The following is a 25,563-nucleotide window of genomic DNA, read 5'->3' on the forward strand; positions in this document are numbered from 1 at the left end:
TCCCAAGCCCTATAACCCCACAACACTAAGCGCTGTGAGCCCTAATCGTCCATGAAATGTTACTAGTTATCCTAAATATTGTAATATATTGAGTAATGTCATGATACACTTATTATATTTTAAAGCAATCATTTACTATATTCAATGAACCAATTGGGTTATTGGGTTATTGGGTTATTTGGGTTATTGGGATTAACCTTCCTGGTGGTTAGGGCTTGTAGCGCTTAGTGTTATTCAGTTACAGGGCTTGGGGTTAACCTTCCTGACATCTAAGGCTCGTAGCGCTTAGTGATATTGTGTTATAGGTCGAGCCATGGTTTAATAAGGTAGCTATACTGATCATCTTTAATCGACGATATCTCCGCGAAAAATAAAGCTTTTTACAAATAAAAAAATGCGTTTTGAAGGGGAAAGATAGTAGTTTCCAATGATATTTTCAATTTTGAGAAAAAAATTTTTTTCGCCAAGTTACGTAACCTTGAAAATAGCAAAAATACCTGTTTTTTGCACTTTTATGTTAGAATATCTCGGAAACCTAGGGTGATGGATCAATTCTGAGGCCAGATTCGGATTCAGTGCGCCAAATGCCTTCGGAAACGTAGTGTCTGATCTCTGGATTTTTTTCCTTGTTGGCCTGTGTTATTAACATCTGAGACACCAGAGATAGCAACAGAAGATGTTATGAGAAAAATTTAAATTTTCAGATGTTCTGAATACAATTTACTTCTCTGTGCGAGTATTTAAACGGTAGATACTGGGAAAGCAGTGTGTTTAGTCAAATTACACGAAATATTTTATTTATTCTTACAATGAGAAAACTAGATCATTCTAAAATATACCCTTTATATTAAAATTTCATATTCCAAAGTTTTAATCCAATAATCCTAATCCAATAGTCCAATAATTACTACACATACAGCGTGATGATAAAGTTTGGGACAAAATTCATAGCATTTATACTGTTATACTCAGTTGTATTCAGGGTGACCCAGAAAAGATGGAGGGCCAAGAAATTTGTATTTTCTTATGAAACACCCCGTATATTTTTTCATATTCCAATAAAGCTTTCTTTTACGAATATAGTGATGTAAGGTTTGAGGGGTCTATCTCAAATAACAAGCGAGATATTGCGAGAAAATAACATTTATTTTAGACAAGGCGAAAACCTCGCATTCGTGGGAGAAATTTTCCGACTCGATTTTTTTGCATATTCAGATTCGCGAGATGTTCCTTAACATGAATCAAGATGATGCTGGCCGGAAATCTGGTGCCCATTTGTTTAAACAAACTTTTTTTTAAACAAATTGTAAAAATTTGTTTTTTCACCCCTAGGTTTTTTGGCACATTATAAACAAAAAAGTTCCTATGCACTATGCCTTTAAAATTGATAGTTTTAAAGTTATAAACAAGTTAAGTTGCTAAAAATGCGAAAAAGACGATTTTCAACGGCCGATTTCCGAGTTGAAAATTGTTATTTTTGATGTTGCCAGGTACCTAAATTAAAGTTTATACATCCCCCTACAAGATGCTGAAGAGTTTTTGGGACTCTCATTATTTTGAAGCCTTGTTTTTTAATTGTGAATAATGCGCTATGAGCCGCGCGCGCTTCTCCAATACGTGAATTTGCAACATGCACTTCCGATGCATTGAAATCTTTACAAAAGTACATATGGAAAAGTTCAATTTTTCCTCAATATCAATATTTAGATTTCACAGCTTTAGGTTATCAAAATGAAACAGGTGAATTATTACCTAAATTTATTACCAAAGATCCATTACGCAAAGACTTGTTAAACAATGTAAATGTACAAAAAACTGTAAGACTAAAGTTTGCATATGTATGAAAAACTATGTCACTTATGTACCTTTATGTGATTGTAACATAGAACAGTGTGAGAATTTTTATGATTGAATAAATGTGTGATAATAATAATAATAATAAAATGCAGTATTAAATAAATGTTCTTTAATAAAAATCAAATGTATTTGATACTATTGCCCTTTTATTTTTTTCTGCACTCTATTCGTACAATTTTGAATTAATTAAATAAAATTATTATGAATTATGAAATTTAAATAATCAATTNCCCAAAACTATTCAGCATCTTGTAAAGGGGTGTTTAAACTTTAATTTAGGTACCGGAAACATCAAAAATAACAATTTTTAACCCGGAAATCTGTCGTTATTTTCGCATTTGTACTTAAATTATTTATAACTTTAAAACTATAAATTTTAGAGGCATAGTGCATAGGAACTTTTTTGTTTATAATGTGCCAAAAAACCTAGGAGTGAAAAAACCAATTTTTATAATTTGTTCAAAAAAAGTTTGTTGAAACAAATGGGCACCAGATTTCCGGCCGGCATCATCTTGATTAATGTTAAGGAACATCTCGCTAATCTGAATATGCAAAAAAATCGAGTCGGAAAATTTCTCCCACGAATGCGAGGTTTTCACTTTATCTATTTCAAAAAATTATGTAATGTCATTTTTCATAAAAGAAATTGTACTTGGAAATGAAACAAATGCAAATAATTAACGAAAAAGTTTGCAAGTTTAGCAATAAAAATTATGATTCTTTTTGTAAGCTTCCAGGTCACTGATAAAAATTATTAAAGGCCGTTGCTTAGAAACAAAAACACCACTGTTGTAGCGTGAAATTTTCACAAATTAATACGTTATATAACCTTATTAAACTTCGTAAAGGACCCCGCTCTTTTCTTATGTAAAAGTGGTTTCAGTTAAATTGACTGAAATTTTTATATGTTACAGCTCTTAACCTGTCGATCAAAAGTCTCCATTGCACAATATCCTAAAGTTTATAGTTTTCGAGTTACGTTGACTTTAGAGCAATAACACTGTATTCGAATGGGTAAAAATTTTATTTGATATTTTTTGTTGTTTGCCTTTGCATTACCCAAGGTGTACCACGTGGAGGTTGCAAAATCGGTCCAACACCTCTTTGGGGTAATCTTTTTACCGTGAGGTCCCTTTGCCTCTCACCATCGGGGTGTCTTTTTTACCGTGAGTTCCCCATACTCACTAATCTTAATACGTCTAGATGCATGTATTTTATTTTCATGGATCCAATATCATCAATTTCTATGTTATTATATCTGTTGAGACTATCATTAATATAGTTTAATATTGCGTCATTGGGGTAATGTATATTTTGTTGATATCGCGCAAAACCCAAATACCACAACACGCTGGCTACGTGAGCAAAACAACCTATTGTTCTTGCACCAGTTTTACAAGTGCAATAATATCCGAGAATGGGCTGTTCGTTTACATTGGTTCAGTAGCATAAGATACCCACAGCTGATGTTTCATTGCATTCCGGAAAAGTGAGTAAATTCTGATCCGTAGAAAACCTGGTTCTAGAACATGTTCGTCGAATTGCAATACTTCTGTTCCTTCTAAATCAAGCTTATCTTGAATGTAAGATGGAGCTAAACCAACCTGGTAAACACCAATGGTTATCCTATGTAAATAATCGAGGTCGAATCTAGGAAATTTTTTAGCATGATTTTCTTTAAGTTGGTTCCATATAACATTTCTTCTAAAGAGATTTTCGACTACAACTCGAGTTTGAACTACGTTCACATCATTAATTCTTTGACACAATTCTCTTGCTAATGGAACAGTAGCACCCTGCATTATTAACAATTCACAAAATCTATTAATTATTGCGCCAGCTATTTTGTAAACATCTGCGAGATGGAGCATATGAGCTGTCGGAATAATACCAAAAAATTGATTTAATGCGCCTCTACTCTCTACGACCCTCCTAGATTTCGTAACAATTTGCGTTTCATTGGCACTTACACCCATAATATCATAAAACAACTAGTTTTTCAGTGTGAAGTCACATTACCAATATTAATATAACTACAATGATTTATTATTTTTTCAGTTGTCATGGAGAAAAATGACATATAGTACTTATGTATCTGCTAACATGAAAATTATTTAAGATTCAAACCCAAACTGCGAGTAGTTCTTTCGACTGCAGATATCCGTTACAACTAACCTAGTTGATGGCATAAAAACTTATTGGATTTTTGTAAATTGCAATAAAAAATTAAATATTTTATTAATTATTCTTTTATGCATGCATATTATCTGTCTCATATTAATGTAGGCATTGATCAAATCAAGATTTAGAGTTAAACTCAACCATTTTCACACGTACAAGTAGTTTTTGAGCCACGGCAAAAAAGATACTTTGGGTAATGCAAATCCAAACGGCAAAAAATATCAAATAACATTTTTACCCCTTCGAATACAGAGTTATTGCAATATTAAACTATATTAATGATAGTCTCAACAGATATAATAACATAGAAATTGGTGATGATCCATGAAAATAAAATACATTCATCTAGACGTACTAAGATTAGTGAGAGGCAAGGGGAAGTCACGGTAAAAAAGACACTCCGATAGTGGGAGGCAAGGGGACCTTACGGTAAAAAAGCCACCTCAAAGAGGTGTTGGACCGATTTTGCAACCTCCACGTGGTACACCTTGGGTAATGCAAACGTAAACAACAAAAAATATCAAATAAAATTTTTACCACTTCGAATACAGAGTTATTGCTCTAAAGTCAACGTAACTCAAAAACTATGAACTTTAGGACATTGTGCCAATGGAGACTTTTGATCGACAGGTTAAGAGCTGTAACATATAAAAATTTCAGCCAATTTAACTGAAACCACTTTTACATAAGAAAAGTGCGGGGTCCTATATCACTGAATTTTTTGAAGCTTAGAAGGAATGGCACATTTAACTGAACTTGAAAGGATAGAGATCTGAATGATGGTTGGATACGGTGATAAGTTACGAACCCATGCGGAAGCATGTGAGCTGTTTAATCAAACACATGCTGACAAACCACCAATTACACGATCTACTGTGAGTAAATTGGTCGCCAAATTTACAGAGACTAGGTGAAACTCAAAATGCTGAAGAAACCAAGTACAAGTATTGCTGGAAATTGAAGAAAATCCCCATCGTCAACAAGACAACTAGCCCTAAACAACAATGTGGACCAATCATATGTTGTAAAGTTGATTCGCACAGAAAAGTATGATGGATTTAAAGTCCAGTTGATATACTAATTAAATGAGAATGACCCAGACCGCCGGTTGCACTTTTGTGAACAATTAATGTTACGTGTGGTGAAAATGCAAACTCTGTAAGCAACATAATTTTTTCTGACGAGGTCACATTCTGTTTAAATGGCTCAGTATATCGCCATAATTATTGATATTGGTCAAATTATAATCTCCATTGGGCGCAAGCATTTCAGTCAGCGTAAAGGTAAATTAAATGTATGGGTGGGAATCATAGGAAGGAGATTTTTAGGTCCTTACATTTTTGAATAAAACCTCACTGCTGCTAGATATTTAGATTTTCTGCGTTTTGAGTTGGACCGTCTGTAGCAATTCTTTTCCCCAATGCTGCAAACCTCATTAAAATATTTGGTTTCAACAAGATGGAGCTCCACCTCACTTTGGCTTAGAGGTTCGGCAATATCTTAATGATACCTTTCCTAAAAGGTGGACAGAGCGGAGAGGATCCCTTTAGTGACCCCCACATTTCCCTGACTTCACTCCTCTGAATTTTTGCGAAAAAGTTATTAACGAGGAGAAAACTGTTGGTCCAAATTCAGTGCCCTTTAATTTCTGAATAATATCCCTTAATGCAAATACATCTGAAACTACAAATGGAGTCACCTTATAATTAGTCGGAGTGCTTGTGATCTTTCCTTTCCCTAATCTTTGGTAACAGTGTGGTAAGTCAGTAAATATTAAAACGAAAAAAATTGTCTATTTGCAAAATATTCCTGCCAATCGAATTTTCGCAATTCGCCATCTAAATATATTTTGTTTCTAATACTTACGACTTCGAAGCGACGTCTTCTTTACAGTTTGACCTTAGAAAGATTATCCGTGTTAGTTCAAACATATATCTGGTAATTAAAACTTACTTGGTTCACCCTCGCCTTTAGCTTGAGCTGAAAACAATCACATTTTAATTAATATCACGTTTAACTTAGTAATATATGTTCCTTATTGCGTTCTAAAATGTCTACGATCAGCAAAACGTAAATATTTGTGGTTTAATTACAAAAAAAAATAGTATATAATTAAACGCAATCATGAATTTATGTTTACTCTTACTATTTAATTGAACAATATTATCTTACACAGAGATCCTGGAAGGACATTCTTAGGACTAGCTGGCACTTCTTCTGGTATAGTAGCGGGAGGCATCGTATCAGCTATCGCAAATGCAACTTTGTCGNGCTAGGAAAACTGTGCGATTTTTTTACCGTACGTAATAAGAATCTTACATTGATCGCAGACGGTGTGTTTTTAAGTATTTACAGTAGTGGTCGTAGGTAAAAATTATTAAAAGCCGTTGCTTAGAAACAAAAACACCACTGTTGTAGGGTGAAATTTTCACAAATTAATACGTTATATAGCCTTATTAAACTTCGTAAATTTATCACTGAATTTTTTTGAATTTGGAGCTTAGAAGGAATGGCACATTTAACTGAACTTGAAAGAATAGAGATCTGAATGATGGTTGGATACGGTGATAAGCTACGAACCCATGCGGAAGCATGTGAGCTGTTTAATCAAACACATGCTGACAAACCACCAATTACACGATCTACTGTGAGTAAATTGGTCGCCAAGTTTACAGAGACTAGGTGTATAAGAGATAGGACACGACAAGATCGACCTCAAAATGCTGAAGAAACCAAGTACAAGTATTGCTGGAAATTGAAGAAAATCCCCATCGTCAACAAAACAACTAGCCCTAAACAACAATGTGGACCAATCATATGTTGTAAAGTTGATTCGTACAGAAAAGTATCATGGATTTAAAGTCCAGTTGATATACTAATTAAATGAGAATGACAAAAAACATAGACAAAAAATTGTCTATTTGCAAAATATTCCTGCCAATCGAATTTTCGCACTTCGCCATCTAAATATATTTTGTTTCTAATACTTACGACTTCGAAGCGACGTCTTCTTTACAGTTTGACCTAAGAAAGATTATCAGTGTTAGTTCAAACATATATCTAATAATTAAAACTTACTTGGTTCACCCTCGGCTTTAGCTTGAGCTGAAAACAATCACATTTTAATTAATACCACGTTTAACTTAGTAATATATGTTCCTTATTGCGTTCTAAAATGTCTACGATCAGCAAAACGTAAATATTTGTGGTTTAATTACAAAAAAAAATAGTATATAATTAAACGCAATCATGAATTTATGTTTACTCTTACTATTTAATTGAACAATATTATCTTACACAGAGATCCTGGAAGGACATTCTTAGGACTAGCTGGCACTTCTTCTGGTATAGTAGCGGGAGGCATCGTATCAGCTATCGCAAATGCAACTTTGTCGTCTCTTCCTTTATACATCTAAACAGTTATAATCTCCATTATAAACTGACAACTAAATTAAGCAGCAATCTGAACTCATAGTACTTACGTGACCATCACTTCCACGAATCATTGTGTCATTGGCAGGAGCAATCTCGGGGCCCCATTGCTCCAAGAAATGACCCAACCTCGTGACCCTTTGTTGGGGAGTGGTCACTGTATGGCTTCCGCCACAGTAACGATTACACAAATGATCAGGACTGGAACAGAAATAAGTTGATTAAAAAATGTTATTGGGAAGCTTTCGAGTCTCTTGAATAGACTTGAGAAGGAATTTGGAGATCAAAGAGACTCAGAGTTGCTTTAACAAGTTGCTCTTTCCGAAGAAATTGTCTATGTCATTCGATTTGTTTCAAAATATCACTTACCCTTTGGGGGATTTGGCAGTTTTCAAAGCGTTTTCGAACATGTTTAAATCCTTCTTGGGAGGAATACTGAAATTTAAAGTTTATTAAAATCGTGGATCTAGAATAAGAATGACAAGACATGTAGTACTAGCACTTATTTTGGTGTTGAAGAACTCAGTTGTACTATCAACTTATACCACAAGTTTAGCCTGTTTTAAAATAATAATTCCCCCACCCAGGTCAACTAGTTTTGCTCAGATAAATTGCATTCAGTTTCCTCTATCTCTATTTTTCTAATCAATTTTTTTCTAAATTTTGTAATACCATAACAATATTAAGTATTGTAAGCCGTTTGAAATATTAAACTCACTGTTTCTGTTGTTTCCTGAGTTGATCTAGCTCGTACGCCAGGTAGGGTGCCATATTTCTGGTTGGGGGAAGAGCGTACGCCTTCGGGAATAAACTGGAGTCAATCTCTTTTCGCATCACAACGTCTTTGTCGCAGGAAATGCAGTTCACATTTCTGGAAGACATACCTGGATTTTAGCTTGAACATTAGTTTCTTATCAAAGTAAGCCTTGAAGGCAAAAGGTAATTTTTTTATAGACAGAATCAAGAAATAGAGAAAAATAAAAAGGGTGAAGTGAAGGATCTACGAAAGATGCCAATGGTTTGTACCTAGGACAAAGATATACTTACCTCATTATTTTACTCTTTGTTCCAGCAGCTTCATTTTCCTTCCTCAATGCTGTTAGTGACTTAAACTTTTCTTGCAAGCCTTTCAGTTTTTTATTTATATAGTCTCGTAGTGGAACCAGTTCGACTTTGTCCATTTTGTTGCCAATTTCTTTCTGAATGTCTTCCAGAGCTTGTGCCCATAATTCTTCCTACACAGAAGACAAAAACCATTAAAATATATGTTTGCTGTCAACATGCGGATAACGTAGTATAAATACTCTAGGATATATCCTAGAATTGTATACAATTAAGACTAAGACGTGTAACAGATTATATCTTACTTGTTGTGCAAGTTTGCCCAAGGAATCTTCAATGGCTTTGTTCATGTCTCCACAGGCTGCATCGAATTGTTCCACAGAGACCTTCCTGTTCACCATACAAGCATCCGCTTTATCTGCAAGCGCGTCTTCTAAGTCCTCCCTATCTGCTTTGACAGTTTTGAGTAACTCTATTTGCTCCAACATTATCTGTGAAGCAAGAAAATTGATTAATATTTGCAGTAATAAATTAGTAAACTGTACCTCCAAAGTATGTTGTTTTTCCTCTCGGTCCTCTAAGAGCTTTTGGCAAGTTTCCCCCACTGTGGTTATCACATCTTGAGTCTGCAATAATTTATTGTACAGTTCTCCAACAGATTGTCCCTCGGGCTGAGAGGTTTCCGCATTGGTCAACCTACGAAAATTATTGGTTGAACAATTTTCGGACTGGTTGCCATGTCAGAAGAAACGCAGAAACTGAAGATTAAGTCCTCTGGCCGGTATTTAAGCGAATATAAATATTGACCAGAGCACTTGACCTCCGTTTTTAGAGTTTCCTCTGAAGAAGATACGCCTCCCAAAACGTCAGCTGACAACACGACAACCAGACCAGAAATTGATGAACTTTACTTCTACGGAAGCCTGCAGACTACGCTAAGAAAATTCTTATTACCCCAAGTTGACTTTCTCTACAATTTCACCAGCGTCTTTCTCCAGATCCACTATCCTCTTTTGCAGAATTTCGACCTGGCGGCAAAACATGTGATCCAAAGAAGTAAGCTGGTCCTGGCAGTCGATGAGTTTGTTTTCTAACTGATTCAGCCTCAATTCCGGCGGTAAATTTTCACCCTCCGTATTGTCTGAAAAAAAGGAAATATTTCTATCGTTTCAGTGATCAAATCAGCGCTTACTTGACAATAATTTCTTTATCCCATCTATATCGTCCACCATAGCATTGACTGTTTTCTTAAGTTTCGCTAGGTCTTGCTGTAATGCTGCAACACTTGAGCTTGTGGCCATACCCACATTTTCATCGCTGGTAAAAAAATAATAATTAGTTATCAGTTGCTAATTATTCGTACTCGGTATTCTCCCAATTTTCTTTTCGTTTGTTTAACTAAACCGACTGTTTCAAACTTTTACATAATATTTGCATTTCAGCAGGGACGCCTATGAATCTGATGGCTTTTTTATACATGTTCAACTGACTTCGGGAAGACTATACTACCAAATACAGTGTCCCCCTAAAGTCGTGTACAAATTCATTATTAGGTAAACAAAAGAAATTATTAAAAATTCCCGAAACAAGTCGATTTTTGAATTTAATTTTTTCAAATAATAATTTAATATACAGGGTGACCTATGTTCGAGTACTGACGTCATCACAATTTTTTTTAAATGGAACACCCCACTTTTTTTCCAATTTTCGGATTGCACTAACTGAGCTGATTCCAAAAATATACCACAAGTTGCTTCTAATTGTTACAGGGAGGACAACAATACCCAAATTATTTACAAATAAATAAACGTACTAAAAATTGAATCAAATCACCACATATCATTTTAAAATGTCATTATTTTTTGCTATAATTTCTTTGATGCTTTTAATTTTTTCTGCCTGATAGAACGTGCTTGTGTATTTCTTGCAGGCAATCATTTTTAAATTGTTTGTTAAGATTGTACAAGTAAATCCATTTTGAATGATTCTTCCTTAAAATATTGAGTATTTTTGAATTAATTAAAAAACATGATTCTTATGATGATCGGATATGGTGATAGAGTTCGAACTCATGAGGAAGTTTGTGTTTTGTTTAATGAAATTCATCCCAATCGTCCACCAATAAATCGATCCACGGTTAGCCGAACTGAAGCAAAGTTTCGAAATCATGGTCATGTTAAAGATATGTCCAGATCTGGTCGCCCGACAGTAGATGAAGAAGTGCAGTTACAAGCCCTTTTAACCATTCATGAAAACCCGCAATCCAGTCTGAGAGTCGTAGCAGATAATTTAGGAATGAGTAAAAGTACATTGAGTAGATTTCTTCACAGAAACAAGTATCATCCCTACAAAGTCCATTTAGTACAAGAATTATGTGACGATGATTTCGACAGACGCACAGAATTTTGCGAAATGATGATGGAAGAATGTCAGGCAGATCCGGATTTTGTGAAACGCATAATTTTCTCCGACGAGGCGTCTTTTTATTTGAATGGCACCGTCAATAAACAGAATTGTCGGTACTGGTCAGATCGCAATCCACATTGGATGATGGAAGCACACACTCAGCATCCCCAAAAGGTCAATGTTTGGGCCGGAATTGTTGGTAATCGAATTTTGGGGCCGTATTTCTTTGAAGGAAATTTAGATGGTGCAAGATATTTGGAATTTCTTCAGTTCCATTTAGTTCCTTCCTTGAGTGTTCTATTTCCAAATGAAGAAGATCCAGATTTGCCCAATGAAACCATTTGGTTTCAGCAAGATGGTGCACCACCGCACTATGCCAGCGCTGTTCGCCGCTATTTAGATGACGTGTTTCCTCATCGGTGGATTGGCAGAAGAGGACCTAAGGAATGGCCCGCCAGATCACCAGATTTAACACCGCTCGACTTTTTTCTTTGGGGTTATGTAAAAAGCAAAATATACGTCAATAAACCAAACAGTATTAACGATCTGAAGGAACGAATTCGGCAAGAAGTTCGAGCGATCCCGCCTGAAGTCATTGGGAATGTACAGCAAGAATTTACTTCCCGTCTGGCCCATTGTTTGGCAGTAAATGGTCAACAATTTGAACATTTAATTTAGGTGTTTCTGGTGATTTGATTCAATTTTTAGTACGTTTATTTATTTGTAAATAAATTTAGTATTTGTAAATAATTTGGGTATTGTTGTCCTCCCTGTAACAATTAGAAGCAACTTGTGGTATATTTTTGGAATCAGCTCAGTTAGGGCAATCCGAAAATTGGAAAAAAAGTGGGGTGTTCCATTAAAAAAAAATTGTGATGACGTTATTACTTGAACATAGGTCACCCTGTATATTAAATTATTATTTGAAAAAATAGTAAATTAAATTCAAAAATCGACCTGTTTCGGGTATTTTTAATAGTTTCTTTTGTTTACCTAATAATGAATTTATGCACGACTTTAGGGGACACTGTATATTAGTATACTTCAACAGTTTCTCACACTGTTTGGCAGTAGTAGACAGAATCGTTTCGCTTTCATAAGTTACTGTTAACTGATAAATGTTAAAATTTAACTTCAAAAAACTTGTAGTGATATGCTTCCAACATAATCAATATGACACTTCAGTGTCATTTTATTCGGTAATAGNAACAGTTTCTCACACTGTTTGGCAGTAGTAGACAGAATCGTTTCGCTTTCATAAGTTACTGTTAACTGATAAATGTTAAAATTTAACTTCAAAAAACTTGTAGTGATATGCTTCCAACATAATCAATATGACACTTCAGTGTCATTTTATTCGGTAATAGTCATATTTTAGCTTACTATAACAAGTAAAATGAATATTATTGTGTTGCAACACATCTTCCATATGTTTATATTTGCATCAGTAAACTGAGACTGGTTTGTTAAGATTCACTTGTCTCCGAACTTCTAATAATAACTTTACCCATCTACTCCGCCATCATCTGAATCTGAATGCGGTTTAGAGGGTCTACTTTGTGCACTAGGCTTCTGAGATGTTTTTTTGTCTGGGCTTAATTTGTCGCTTTGGGTTGGACTTGCTTTGCCAGTCGGACTCGGTTTGTTGGTTGGACTTGATTTCGCTTCTGCTTGAGGTTTATCTGAGTCTGATGCGTCTGCATCTGTGTCTGACCTTTTTTTATCGAAGGGACCCTCGTACACAACTTTCTCTAATTTCTCCAACCTCTTTTCGATAGCGAGCGTACTAGCTGTCAGTGCTGGAGCGGTGTCCTCGAAACTTGACCGTACCTGTTTGGCTTTTTCGCTGAACTCCTCAACATCTCCAGCTGATATAACTGATCCTAGAGGTACAGGAAGCTGCCGTCAGTAAAAATAATGCAGAACTTATACTAATCAGAGAGGCTATATACCCCTTTTGGCTAGGTCCTCCATTAAGCTAGCTAATTTCTGCATTCCGACTTCTGCAGCATCTAGACGTTTGGAAAGGTTCAATATCTGGAACATTTCAATGACTGGAGTTTTATCAGGGTTTTCTCCTCTGAAAAAGACAAGATTGCAAATATATGTATACTATTCAATTAGGATCCCAGAAGGTTTGGTGAACAAAAGAATTCATCACCTAAGAACTTCAAGTAAAGCCGAATTGGCGGGAAGCTCAGCGAGCTCCTTAACTTTCTTGCGCAATTTCTTGACGTCGTCCTCCAGTTTGTCGAAGTGGTGTTTCGTCACTACCACCGTAGGTCCTCCAGCGATATCTTTCGAAGATTCAACAACGATGACTTTGTTTTGTGATTCAGCTGTAAAGCAATTTTTATATTTTTTACTTTCACTTATTACTATATTTACTTACAATGTCCCGGGCCCTCTTTCTCGGTTTGATGTTCATCTGTCTTCCCCTTTTCTAATCACAGATACGATTCAATTAGTTGGAAACCAATATTTATCATGTTTCAAAGGAAAGTAAGATCTTACCAACGACTGCTCCATGAATTCCTTTCTTAACTTTCTTCTTTTCGTCCTTTTCTGACCCCTCCTCACCCACTGTGTATTCTGTGAGAGTCAGCAGTGGACCGGGTTTTGCGTTGGCGATATAGCTCTGAAGGCGTTCGCTGTCGCTACCTCTAAATTCTACGTTGGTGTCTACCAAGTCCAGTTGCTTCACGATCACGTGCAGTAGAGAATGCAGCACTGTGAAGTTTACTATACCGACCTACAGACCGCAACATATCAATGATAAAAAAGTTCTCATAAAGAGGAAATCCAACTGGTTGTAGAAAGTTGAATATTTTTCTGGTCGGATAGTCATTGTAAACTGACTGAAAGACCACATATCTTAAGAAACTACTTAGGGAGTTACATAAACAACAAATACGATCCCACGCATACCTAATAAAATTTAATAAAACTAAACCATAAAAGAATTTGAATATTTTAAAAATAGTTATGTTATTCTTACCTCTGGAGAATTTAAGGCCAGATCTACCATCTGAGGCAAGGTGACCACTGTAGCACTAGCCATTGTTGAACAATTTTTTGGTTTGTTTTAAATAAAAAAAAATAAAATTAGTTTAAATTAATCAACAAAAAATATATTTGACGTTTTCAGTGTCAGATGCAGTAATATTTTTTATTGGCCCAAAAGTTGAATTTTTAGTCCAGGGAACGAAGAGAAAAATAAGGTGGTTTTTATGGAAATTTGGAATTAAGCTTATTTCACCATGTAGATCAAAAATTATATATGCTTGATATGCGCTTCTTATTTTTAGGAGATGAAAAACACCCCTTATGCTAAAAAACTGAATAAAATATAAAAATAGGTGTTATATACAGAATAAAATCATATCTTAATATGTAGAATAAATATTGTTTTATATTGTGGGTTATAATTTACGTTATTTTTATAAAGTTTCAACTCTTAAAAACTACCCTTAATGATAAAAATATAAAATTAATAGTTTATTTGACCTTAAAATATTTTTGTAGCGCATACATTATAGATATAAATCTTCTCAATAGTTTATGGTATTATAAATAATTTATTACAATATTCAACCCTTAAAAAACTACCCCTAATAATAAAAAAATAGTTTTTAACCATTTGAAATGATTTGATAGTATAAACAGGATAAATTAAATTCTTTTACCTGTTTGTAATACAATTTATAATTTATCGTATTATTTTAACCCTTAAAAACCACCACCATTGACAGAATCTAAAAAAATGGCTTTTAAGTTATTTAAAATGAATGTCCTCCTATAGTGTTTATCAGATCACTGGGTTTCTTAAAAATCATCCTTTATTATACAAATGAAAACAATTTTTATACATTTAAAGTTGATAAGTAGAATTGTTAAAAAATTAAAGGGAAAAAGTGAAGGTATTCTATGTATATAGAATACTCCAAAGTTGTGGGTAACCAAAATATTGATTGTTGGTTTTTTAACGATAACTTCCTTAATTTTAAAGACGATTCAAAAACGATTTTGCGGAAAATTTCGACAGCTAAAAGTACTGTAAAATTGAATATTTATAAAGCGTTATATTTGAGATTTTTGGTTAAAGGGTTTGAAAAACATGACCTTCGCCTTCAACTGCAAACTTCTAGCACCGACATCTCTGTTAATTTTTATCCTACACAAATAAAATAAAACCAAAATGTTCTGTGAAAAAAATATATAAACTTTTCTACTCTTGAATATTTTTCGTATCTTCTTTATTTTTAGTTATTTTCAAAAATATGTTTTTTTGGAATTAAAAAAATAAAAAAAATGCATACTAAACCGCTTAAACTTTTATAATATATTGTTAGCACATAAAAAATGTAAATTGTAGAAGGATTACCTTGAATTTTAAATCTAGTGAAACATTCATCAGTTTTTGGTACTGATTTTTTTCCGAAAAAGCGTTTTATTTTGATCATAACTCTAAATTTTTTTGCTAATGACTTAAAGCCAAGTTCATTTTAAAGATTTTTTAAAGTACTTTAAAAAACGTGCTGTACATTTTTCTTGGAAAATAGAATTTTTTTAGTTATTTCTTTTTCTATAAGCTTTTTTCTTCGTGAAGTTTTTTTTCATAGAATGTCTATTTTCCGAGTTATTCGAGAACAACTATTGAAAATGGTCTTTTTTAATAAAAAATGTACATTTTCAATCACTCACACAAATGTTCATAAGGTACACTTGCTTAAAATTGATTGCTATATCGATTGCTGGGGTTATTTTCAATATTTTATTTTTCACCCCCTAGAAGGAGTGGCTTCCACCCTCTGGGCAAAAGCGCTCATCAGCACTATGTATACAACAACTTTTGTTTCTTGAGCTATTTTTTACTTACAGTCCAAATTTCACGTCAATCGGTTCTATCCGAAAGAATTCGGAAAACCCTTGGTTCCCTGGACTATTTAGGAAATATTCTTAATCCCATAGGAGTATACAGGATGTCTCATTTTAATCGATCACTCCGAATAAATTTGCAGGATGACATCCAACTGAAAAACTTTCATAACAAAAGTTGTAAGGTTTTAAGGAGGCCGTGCGATAGTAACCTTGATTTTGACCCAGAGGTCAAACTTAGAGGTCAAGATCGTCTTTGAACGTAAAATTTCCCACTCTTTCCATTTTTGGATCAAACAAGTGAGGTTTCTATTTGAACTTCTTAGATTGACCTCCACATGACCCCTACGTTTGACCTCTGGGTCAAAACCAAGGTCATTATCGTTAAAACTTTACAAATCTTGCAATGTTATTCGGGGTGATAGATTAAAATGGGACACCCTGTATAATTTGTTTGATGGTGCTTATTTTATCACTACATGCGTTGTAAATGAAACACCAATAAGATATTCGTACAAATTATTTATTAAATTGCCGATAATAATGAAATTCTTAATATACTTACATAAACATTATAACATGGACGGATGCAAACCACGAATAAATATTAAAAATTCTTACATCCATCGAATGAACAGTTTTTTCGTTCACATGTAGAGAGCATTGTAATAATCAAATACAAAATTTAGTTTAATTACACTTAAAAGTTTAAACAGAGCATATTTTATAATTAAAAATATCACCATGGCACTAATTTGATCTTTTTAAGTTTAAAATGACCTCTGGGTGACATATTGTACATGTTTTGGAATATGTATACTTAAATGGTGTTAAAAATTCTAATATCTTTAAATGAAACCTTTCAAATACCATTTTCAAATAAGAATGTTGTTATTACTTTAAGCTGTTCAAAATTAAATAATTTTAGAGAAATTTATAGATATTTTATAACTTTTACAATATACAGGGTGTTAAAAAAAGAGTGTAAAATATTTAAGGAGGTAATAGTATGAACCAAAATAAGCAGAAAAGTCTCAATAAGCATGGGTCCGCAAAGTAACGGTTGCGGAGATATGGAATGTTTTATGTTTTTTAGCCCCTTTTTTTATTTTGCAAAAACGTTGTGTATTTTCTTATAATAGTTGGTTGATGTTTAGTGAAATAAACAGTACGTATTTGACAGTTGTTCTCAGTGCACAAGTTTTCTTTCGCTATGGCTGGTTACTCTAACGCAGAATTAACAGACATGCATTTCATGTATGGTCGTGCTAATGGGAACGCCACCGAAGCGCGACGTCTTTATGTTGACGCTTATCCAAATCGCCAGATTCCTTCACAACGCATGTTTGGAAGAATTCACCAAAGATTGCGTGATACCGGTTCCTTGAGCAAACAGTGCCATTTATCCGGAAGACCAAGGTCGGTATCCACTCCTAGAGCAGAAGAAGAAATTCTAGCACTGGTAGAGCAGAATCCAGGTACGAGTGTGCGGAGAATATCAGCCGAGGTAGGAATTAGTGGTCCTCTTGTTTGGAGAATCCTTCACGAGCAACTGCTTTATCCATACCATGTGCAACGAGTACAGGCCTTAAATCCAATAAATGATCATCAAGCACGTTTGGTTTTTTGCCGCTGGTTTCTACGTCATGATGCTGAAGACCCTCGTTTTCTTGCAAACATTCTTTTTACTGATGAGGCCGGGTTCACAAGAAATGGAGTGTTTAATTTTCACAATACGCATATTTGGGCCGACGAAAATCCTCATGCTCTAATAGAATCTGGACATCAGGCACGTTTTTCATTAAACATTTGGATGGGTATTGTAGGTGACAGGTTTCTAGGTCCTGTTGTTTTACCAAACCGATTAACAGGCGCTGCTTACCTCAACTTTCTGCAGAACACACTGTATGAGTTTTTGGAAGACATTCCTTTGAATCAGAGGCAACAAATGTGGTTCCAGCATGATGGTGCTCCAGCTCATTTTTCCATGGCCGTTAGAGAGCATTTACACCAAACTTTTCCACATAGATGGGTAGGAAGGGCCGGACCTGTTTTATGGCCTCCAAGATCGCCTGATCTGAACCCTCTAGATTTCTTTGTTTGGGGATATTTGAAGACATTAGTGTATGGTACTCCTGTAAATAGCCTGGAAGAGCTGCAGCTACGGATTAATCAAAAGTGTCAAGAAATCCAAACCAAGGAGGGTGTTTTCGAAAGAGTTCGAATATCGTTGAGACGAAGATGTCGTGCCTGCTTGGAAATGGACGGAGGGCACTTTGAACATCTTCTGTAACTTTGTTTTTTGTTTGTTAAAAGCTTCCTTTGTCGGTTTATTCCTAATAAAATAAAATGTTTGAAAAACGAATAGTGGTCCATATCTCCGCAACCGTTACTTTGCGGACCCATGTTTATTAAGACTTTTCTGCTTATTTTGGTTCATACTATTACCTCCTGAAATATTTTACACTCTTTTTAACACCCTGTATATTATAGTGTGTCCTTTAAAATGCGAAATAATGAAAATTACAAGTACCTATGGTTAGGTCCGTCGAGGGACACACTATAAGTTATAATAAAACAATCCAATATTCATATTAACACTGAGAAAATGAATGACATAATATCAATCAGATAATCTACATACGTAGATTTAAATTAGCGAGTCTGTATAACAATTAAATATTTGACAACAGTCCTCTAATGGTAATTAGGTATATTGATGACCACTAATCCTTTCAGTAAAAATATAACAATATTTTCAATAGACGTAGTTATATTAATATAAGGACGAATATTATATAAAATACATTTTATATAAAACTGATTCTAGGTATATAAATATTTCCATTTATATTGTCAAAAAATTGGTCTAACTGAGATTCCTCAACAACGAATAGACTCTAATAGTTAACTTCTGTTCAAAATCGTATTTACTATATCGATTCATCTGTTGCAGAAGTGTTTTTCCCTCCTGTTTTGTCTGAAATGAGGAAAAGTAACATTAGTATGGTTTTAGTAACATTAGTATAAGAACGCGGTAGGTAATTGAATGATATAGTCACTACTACAAGTCTATATTTTCTTAAAGAAAAAACTACCTCTTCGTTTCTTAACAGATGTGCTCCAAGCTCGTACTGAGCAAAGGCAGATATGTGAGCATCTTCTAAATTTGGCGCCAAGCCTTGTCTCATATCCAAGCATTTTCTGAAATTTTCAATTCCCAATTCGATTTGGCCGGAGTTGCAATAAGCGCATCCCAGAATTAGCTTTGACAAGCCCTTCATAGGTTCGTCTTTTTGCAAGTCAACGATAGTCGCACAATCTAAAACAGGATAACGTTTCCATCATAAGAATTATAAAGGCACAGATAATATTTGTCAATATTTTTGAAGACAAAGCAGTCAAAGATTATAATTTACATCTTACCGTTTATAATTTTACTGCAGTTACTAGTGGTACAGCTAGGTAAGGCATTCCAAAGGTATAACATTTCGAAAACAAGTAGTTTCCAGTAAATAGCTCTCTTAGATTTAATTTCTTCGAAATCAGAAGGGCAACGCTTCGATCGTTTGTTCAAGAACTCGTCTAGTTGGTTAATCTTCGACGCACTGCTAACACATTTCAGTAGATCCTGGAAGAGGTTGAAACTTAACGAATTTTGACAAGCACCTGAAAATAGAAATATGGAAATCTTAGATAATTATTAATTCTTTGTTTGAAATACAATGTTTCATGATAAATATGATACATTTACAGAGTATTGGTTGAGTTTTTCAACCATCTTCATTTTCTTCCATCTTTTGATCCAATGGGATACTAATGCTACGCTAGCGAGTAGTGATAAACATTTTTGATAAAATGGCACACAAATACAGTAATAACGAACTTCTGGACATTATTTTAGTTTAAGGGGAATGTTGTCAAAATGCTGTACAAGCATTTCTGCGTCGTGAGCGACACTGTCCTAATAGGATATATCCCAAACACTGAACATTTGTTTACTTGGTTCAGAATCCTCAAGATAAGGAAAAACGTAGAAGGCTAAGAAAGGCAGCTTTACCAAGTCGATTGTTACAAATTGTGGAAGAAGTTCTCAACATTATTACAGAACAATTTGCTACTAGTACCTATCAGAAAAATTTCTCGTGAGGACGATACATTCGACAGTACAAACATTATAATCATCAATCAACACTGACAATTTAAAACATTATAATCATTATTGTGAATGGTTACTAGAACAAAATAATGAAAACTAAAATTTCACTAAATGTGTTGGTAATCGACATGAAAAATCCCCTAGAGATTCGAAGAACGAATTTCCAACACAGACTTTTAATTAACTGATTGGTTGATATTAAAATTCATTTATTTTCTTGAATTTTTGTTTTGCTTCATTATATTAAGAAAATGTGCTTAGCATCTTGATTTCTTGAGTCTGCTTTTGTAAATAAGATTTTAATGCAAAATGTTTCAAGTTATATTAGTCCACAGTACAGGCCCCCCCTGGAAAGTTGATTACCACATACTTTATAATTCCTGAGGAGCTTCGTTTTGACGAGTCTACCACATTTTTCCTCTACGACTTTTTTCGATTCCTCCGCTTTTCCACTCGGAAAAGTCTAAAAACATGGCAATTTCCCGGGGTCTTGAAAACTCAAGACCACATCTTTTATTTTTAGCTTAAGTAACTGGAAATTTTGTTGCGAATGCCGATTTAAATTTGTCCGACAGAAATTCCTCCGACATTGACGTGTCTACCGGTCGAAACATGCCAAAATAACAGGGTATTGAAAATCAATTACCACATACGTAATTTTTAGTAAAATTAATTGTAAATAATTAATTCAGTCAAAAAGTATTGTTGTCCGACAAATTTCAAGCCGCGTTTTTTCAGTCCGACAGCTGGAAATCGGAATTTTCACGGGGTATGAAAAATCGATTACCACATATCTAATTTTCATTTTTTCCACTTTTAAATTTACTGTACAAAATAGTGATATAAGTGTCCGACGATTTAATGTCCGCAAATTATTAAAAAATCAATAAATCAATAAACGTGATGAAATTTAATTTTTTCACTCCAAAAATTTCATATTTATAAATGGTTATTAATTATTATTATGTAAATTATTATTTGTTTCAAATAAATAATTATAATATTGCTTATTTTATGCTTAAAAATTTAAAAGTTATAAACAAATGAAGTTATTTTTGAGGCGATTAATACGATCTTAGTGCATAATGCATTATTTCTAAATAAATTAATATTATACTTGATATAAAAATCCTTTTTTCTCTTTCAAGTTTTCATTCGCGTTTGTTATTTTTCTTTACAAAAATTTTCCTATTTTTCTAAAAGAAAATCCCAAAACTTTTGTGCATAATTTTTTTACACCATACATACTTTTTTGAAATCGTTTAATTCTTTTCTCGATATTTATTTGGCTAAATTGAGCATATAGAGATTTACAATTACAAGAATAAAACGAAAAATATATACAGGGTGTTTCAGAAAGACCTCCCGTAAATAAAGGGGGTGATAGTATGATAAAAAATGAGAATTTTTTGTCTTATGAACTCTATGTCTATCTCCTCTTGTTTTCGAGATACAGAGAGACAAAATAAAATTTTTTAAATAACATTTTTATGAAAATTTCCAAATAGTGCGAAATATTTTTATGAAATTTGGTAGCCCGAGGTTTTTAAGGGTGCCAAATACGCTAGTCTAATTATTTTTTGTATATTTCATAGAAAGCGCTAGTTATGCTACATTCTTATTACAATTTAAGTTATATTTTTTTTAAGGTTAGGTTTTTTACCAGTCGGGCTCTAATTTCTATTGTACAATTTTATTTTCTAAAAATAATGCACTCTTGTTAGAACTTCCTAATGTGGACGATTTTCGAGAAAAAAGGCTTTTAATTAAACTCTTACAATATTACACTATAAAATAAGTGACTTTTCTCAAAGTAAGCTTGAGCTTTGAGAAGAGGAGATAGACATATAGTTCATATGACAAAAAATTCTTATTTTTTGTCGTCCTCACCCCCTGTATTTACGGGAGGTCTTTCTGAAACACCCTGTATTGTATATTTATATGGAATTTTGCTTAATACATGAAAATACCTTATTAGAAATTATAAATACATGTGCACATTTTTTACGAAATTTTTTTCATCATTTTTTGTCGGACTGACGATTTGCGGATATATTTTTGTCGGACATTACAATTTTTGCTTATAAAAAACACTTTTCTATCGTGTGTTATTTTTGTCCGACATGTGGTAATCGATTTTTCATACCCCGTGAAAATTCCGATTTCCAGCTGTCGGACTGAAAAAACGCGGCTTGAAATTTGTCGGACAACAATACTTTTTGACTGAATTAATTATTTACAATTAATTTTACTAAAAATTACCTATGTGGTAATTGATTTTCAATACCCTGTTATTTTGGCATGTTTCGACCGGTAGACACGTCAATGTCGGAGGAATTTCTGTCGGACAAATTTAAATCGGCATTTGCAACAAAATTTCCAGTTACTTAAGCTAAAAATAAAAGATGTGGTCTTGAGTTTTCAAGACCCCGGGAAATTGCCATGTTTTTGGACTTTTCCGAGTGGAAAAGCGGAGGAATCGAGAAAAGTCGCAGAGGAAAAATGTGGTAGACTCGTCAAAACGAAGCTCCTCAGGAGTTATAAAGTATGTGGTAATCAACTTTCTAGAGGGGGCCTGTACTGTGGACTATATGCTTTTGATTATTTCGGGTGGTTATATATTTGGTCACAATTTGTACAGCACTGCATTATCTAGGACTTACTGCATATTACAGAACAGTAACCTAGAAATAGTAACTATTCCAGTACGTTTAATTAATAGTTTCGGACATATTACTAGCCTTCACTAGTCAAAATAGCAAATCAAAACAAACCAGAAATATTTGACAACGACAAGTGGTGTACCCGGTGATATAAATGTCATCTTTATCTCACGGTATTATCATATACCAAGTACGCTATCTGACTACTTCATATTACATATTTAGAACTGCAGAATAATGGACGGTATTACCTGAACAAATCGCTGCTAGATATGCGTAGAAGCTCCTTGACCATCTACTCGAAGTGTGTAAATACGCAAAAACACTTTCAGCAGCACAATAATCCAACTCTATGAGATGGCACCAACCAACCTCATGAAGCGACAAAAGTTTGATCTCCCTCTGATTTGCGTTCTCTGCCGCCTCTTGAAAATACTTCAGGGCAGAGTTTATATCGGACTAAAAAATTAATCAGTTAGAATTAATACAGAAAATAGCCGACAGGACTTACATTCAATCTAGATACTCTTCCACCGAAGAACAAAAACAAGGCTGATTTTCCATATTCCCCGTCAGATTCTTTAAGAAGGGCATTAGCTATGTCTACGCCTGCTTGGACGTTGTTGCCATCCACTGCGTAGAATGGCCTGACTATAGTATGGTACCAAAGTAAGGCAAGTCTAGAATCGAGAATTAGTTTCGGAATCAGTCAGAACTAAGTACAGAGTCTAACAGCGACGTTGCGATTTCAAGACTGATTCTTCTTACCAAAATAAAAAAAGCGTGTTTGTAAAAAAATCCCGAGGACTCTGTGATCCTTCTAAGATTGAAAAAAACATAGTTGGAGTGTGGATGAGATATAACCTATACCAGATACCTAAGTGTGTTATATCTTAAATGTCACTGCTAGGTACTCAATGCCTATTGACACAAATCGTTTCTTTCTATCTACTGGCAGAGAGTGACCTGCTAATCCTCAGGCACTATGAAAGGATGATTAGTATTTGGACAAGACGAAACAAAACTTTTAACTAGCAATATTGTAGGAAACAACTGCTATCTGATCTAAAGACCCAACCAGCATTGAATCACACCCATAATATATAATGAAAGACAATTTTTGAGCAATTACCCAAATTTTTCAAATAACATTCATTGAAAATCTTAAAAATAACGGATAAGCGATTTGAAATAATTCGAAATACCTGTGAAAAATCTTATCATAACATTCAATTCTTATACTAATATAATAATTGTGTTTCCTTTTTTTGCTTTCTCTTTGTCTTACTAGTGTGGTTACACATGTTGTAAGTGACCCATTTTTAAGTACAACGTGAAGAACGCCGCCGGACGCACCACGGGGTTCCCAGAAGCCGACCCCTGCAGAGTGGCGCCAGAAGCAGGGACTTCTGCCACCGACTACCAAGCTACCTACGACCGACTTCAACCAGCACTCTCCAACGAACACTCACCCCGTCAACACGTCTTTTCATACACAAGTTTTCTATACACTAGTTTTCAATAAAATTATTCATTATTACCGTTGAGAGAGCGTTTATTTCTTGCTGTACAGCGAAAACAACCCTCACTAGTATACGAAGAATGGCGCCAAAACGATGTCATAGCATTCCAGTCCCATGTCGAGCATTTTCCTTTGCATATCGCAGCTCATAGGTTTGTCCTTATTGTTAGAAGGGCTCGAGAAATAAGATACTTACATGTTGGAAGATCATGGGCCACCTAGAGTGTTACAGGTCGAGGATGTTTTAAGATAACGTTGGAGAAGATCTAAAAATTAGTATCAGAGATACAGTAAGTCGAGGCTTTAATATGGACTATTTTGACCGAATGACTGACTTGCAACACATTTTCTGGAAAACAACTTACTGGAACTATTGAAGGTATGTCCTTAAATGTAAGACAATCCACGAAGGTGCTCCACCTGAGTATAGACGTGAAATGCGGGTTATCTAAATAATAAATTTTCAAACATATGAAGAGGCCTGCCAGACTTCCAACGATTTACTTGTGGTGTTGCATGAAAGGTTCAAATAGCATGTTCCTTTGTCGGCGACGAGTATGGCAGTTTCTTTATTTTCCTTCAGTTCTTTGACGGCTTCAACTTCTTTACTAAACAGATTCAGTTTCGGGAGTTTGGCACTTCGTAATAGGTGTGCTGTTACATCTCTTACTAGTTTTATGGCTTCCTGGAACAGATGTCAGCACATGGGATTTCAGAGGGTTGATGATTTCTTTTTTTGGAATTATCCTGGTTGCTGTGGAAGAATTTGGCAAGCATGTTTGTAGCTATATCATCTAGTTGCACAGAAACAAGGTAAGTGAGGACCCGCCCGACACTTGTCTGGGTTCGTCCGATTGATATTTTTCAAAAAGCAGTTTCTCAATTTTAACTGATACTTGTTTGTGGCTTCCCCTCCTGTGTGTAATGTTTTCTCTGAAATCAATGTGCCCACTGGATCCTATATGTCCCCCTCTCTAGTTTGCAGGTAAGCTGGAAATGTATTTTTAGAACATTCTTCCTCTAGATGTTTCCTGGCATATCCTCTTCCGTAAAAGCAAGATGTTTACTCAATTCTTCAATCTGCCTATAGTCTATTTGGAAATGAAAGAGAGTAATAAAACCCCGAGATAAGAACCGGCCATGGGCGTGGTAATATTTCGTTTCAGGTAATTATCGGGTAACACTAATGCTAACAAAAATGACAGGGATTGGAAAATCGACTATCTACAGACTTTTAAAGGAAACAAAAAATGAACAAGATACTGTAAATCCCCCAAAATCATCTACAGGGAGGTCAAAAGTCGTTATAGATGATTTCTTCAAAAATGTCATTCGCAGAAAAATACACTCATTTTTTTTTAAAAAAGAAATACCAACGCTAAACAAAATTTTAAGTGAACTTT

At 34.4% G+C, this 25,563-nt stretch overlaps 2 protein-coding genes across 2 annotated transcripts in view; both read right to left on the reverse strand.

Moving 5' to 3' along the window:
* The window catches only part of LOC108912668, a 19,651-nt gene extending 5,652 nt beyond the window's left edge, over positions 1–13,999 (reverse strand). Inside the window, exons 1-18 of the mRNA XM_018717984.1 lie at positions 13,937–13,999; positions 13,453–13,690; positions 13,331–13,381; positions 13,100–13,277; positions 12,891–13,018; positions 12,446–12,821; positions 9,725–9,849; positions 9,487–9,673; positions 9,078–9,228; positions 8,838–9,023; positions 8,518–8,705; positions 8,189–8,341; positions 7,840–7,905; positions 7,521–7,671; positions 7,336–7,450; positions 7,117–7,143; positions 7,030–7,062; positions 5,992–6,018 (exon numbers count right to left, since the gene is read on the reverse strand). Coding sequence (XP_018573500.1) covers positions 5,992–6,018; positions 7,030–7,062; positions 7,117–7,143; positions 7,336–7,450; positions 7,521–7,671; positions 7,840–7,905; positions 8,189–8,341; positions 8,518–8,705; positions 8,838–9,023; positions 9,078–9,228; positions 9,487–9,673; positions 9,725–9,849; positions 12,446–12,821; positions 12,891–13,018; positions 13,100–13,277; positions 13,331–13,381; positions 13,453–13,690; positions 13,937–13,999 — 2,443 coding nt within the window. The remainder of the gene's footprint in view (positions 1–5,991; positions 6,019–7,029; positions 7,063–7,116; positions 7,144–7,335; positions 7,451–7,520; positions 7,672–7,839; positions 7,906–8,188; positions 8,342–8,517; positions 8,706–8,837; positions 9,024–9,077; positions 9,229–9,486; positions 9,674–9,724; positions 9,850–12,445; positions 12,822–12,890; positions 13,019–13,099; positions 13,278–13,330; positions 13,382–13,452; positions 13,691–13,936) is intronic.
* Positions 14,000–18,685: 4,686 nt separating this feature from the next.
* LOC108912678 (tetratricopeptide repeat protein 39C-like) overlaps positions 18,686–25,563 on the reverse strand; it is a 26,207-nt gene continuing 19,329 nt past the window's right edge. The window contains exons 5-9 of the mRNA XM_023454614.1: positions 23,150–23,318; positions 22,890–23,097; positions 19,243–19,485; positions 18,915–19,138; positions 18,686–18,796 (exon numbers count right to left, since the gene is read on the reverse strand). Of these exons, the coding sequence (XP_023310382.1) occupies positions 18,686–18,796; positions 18,915–19,138; positions 19,243–19,485; positions 22,890–23,097; positions 23,150–23,318 (955 nt within the window). The remainder of the gene's footprint in view (positions 18,797–18,914; positions 19,139–19,242; positions 19,486–22,889; positions 23,098–23,149; positions 23,319–25,563) is intronic.

The sequence above is a fragment of the Anoplophora glabripennis genome, unplaced genomic scaffold (assembly GCF_000390285.2).
Source record: "Anoplophora glabripennis isolate ALB-LARVAE unplaced genomic scaffold, Agla_2.0 scaffold33, whole genome shotgun sequence".
NCBI classification, from domain to species: Eukaryota; Metazoa; Arthropoda; class Insecta; order Coleoptera; family Cerambycidae; genus Anoplophora; species Anoplophora glabripennis.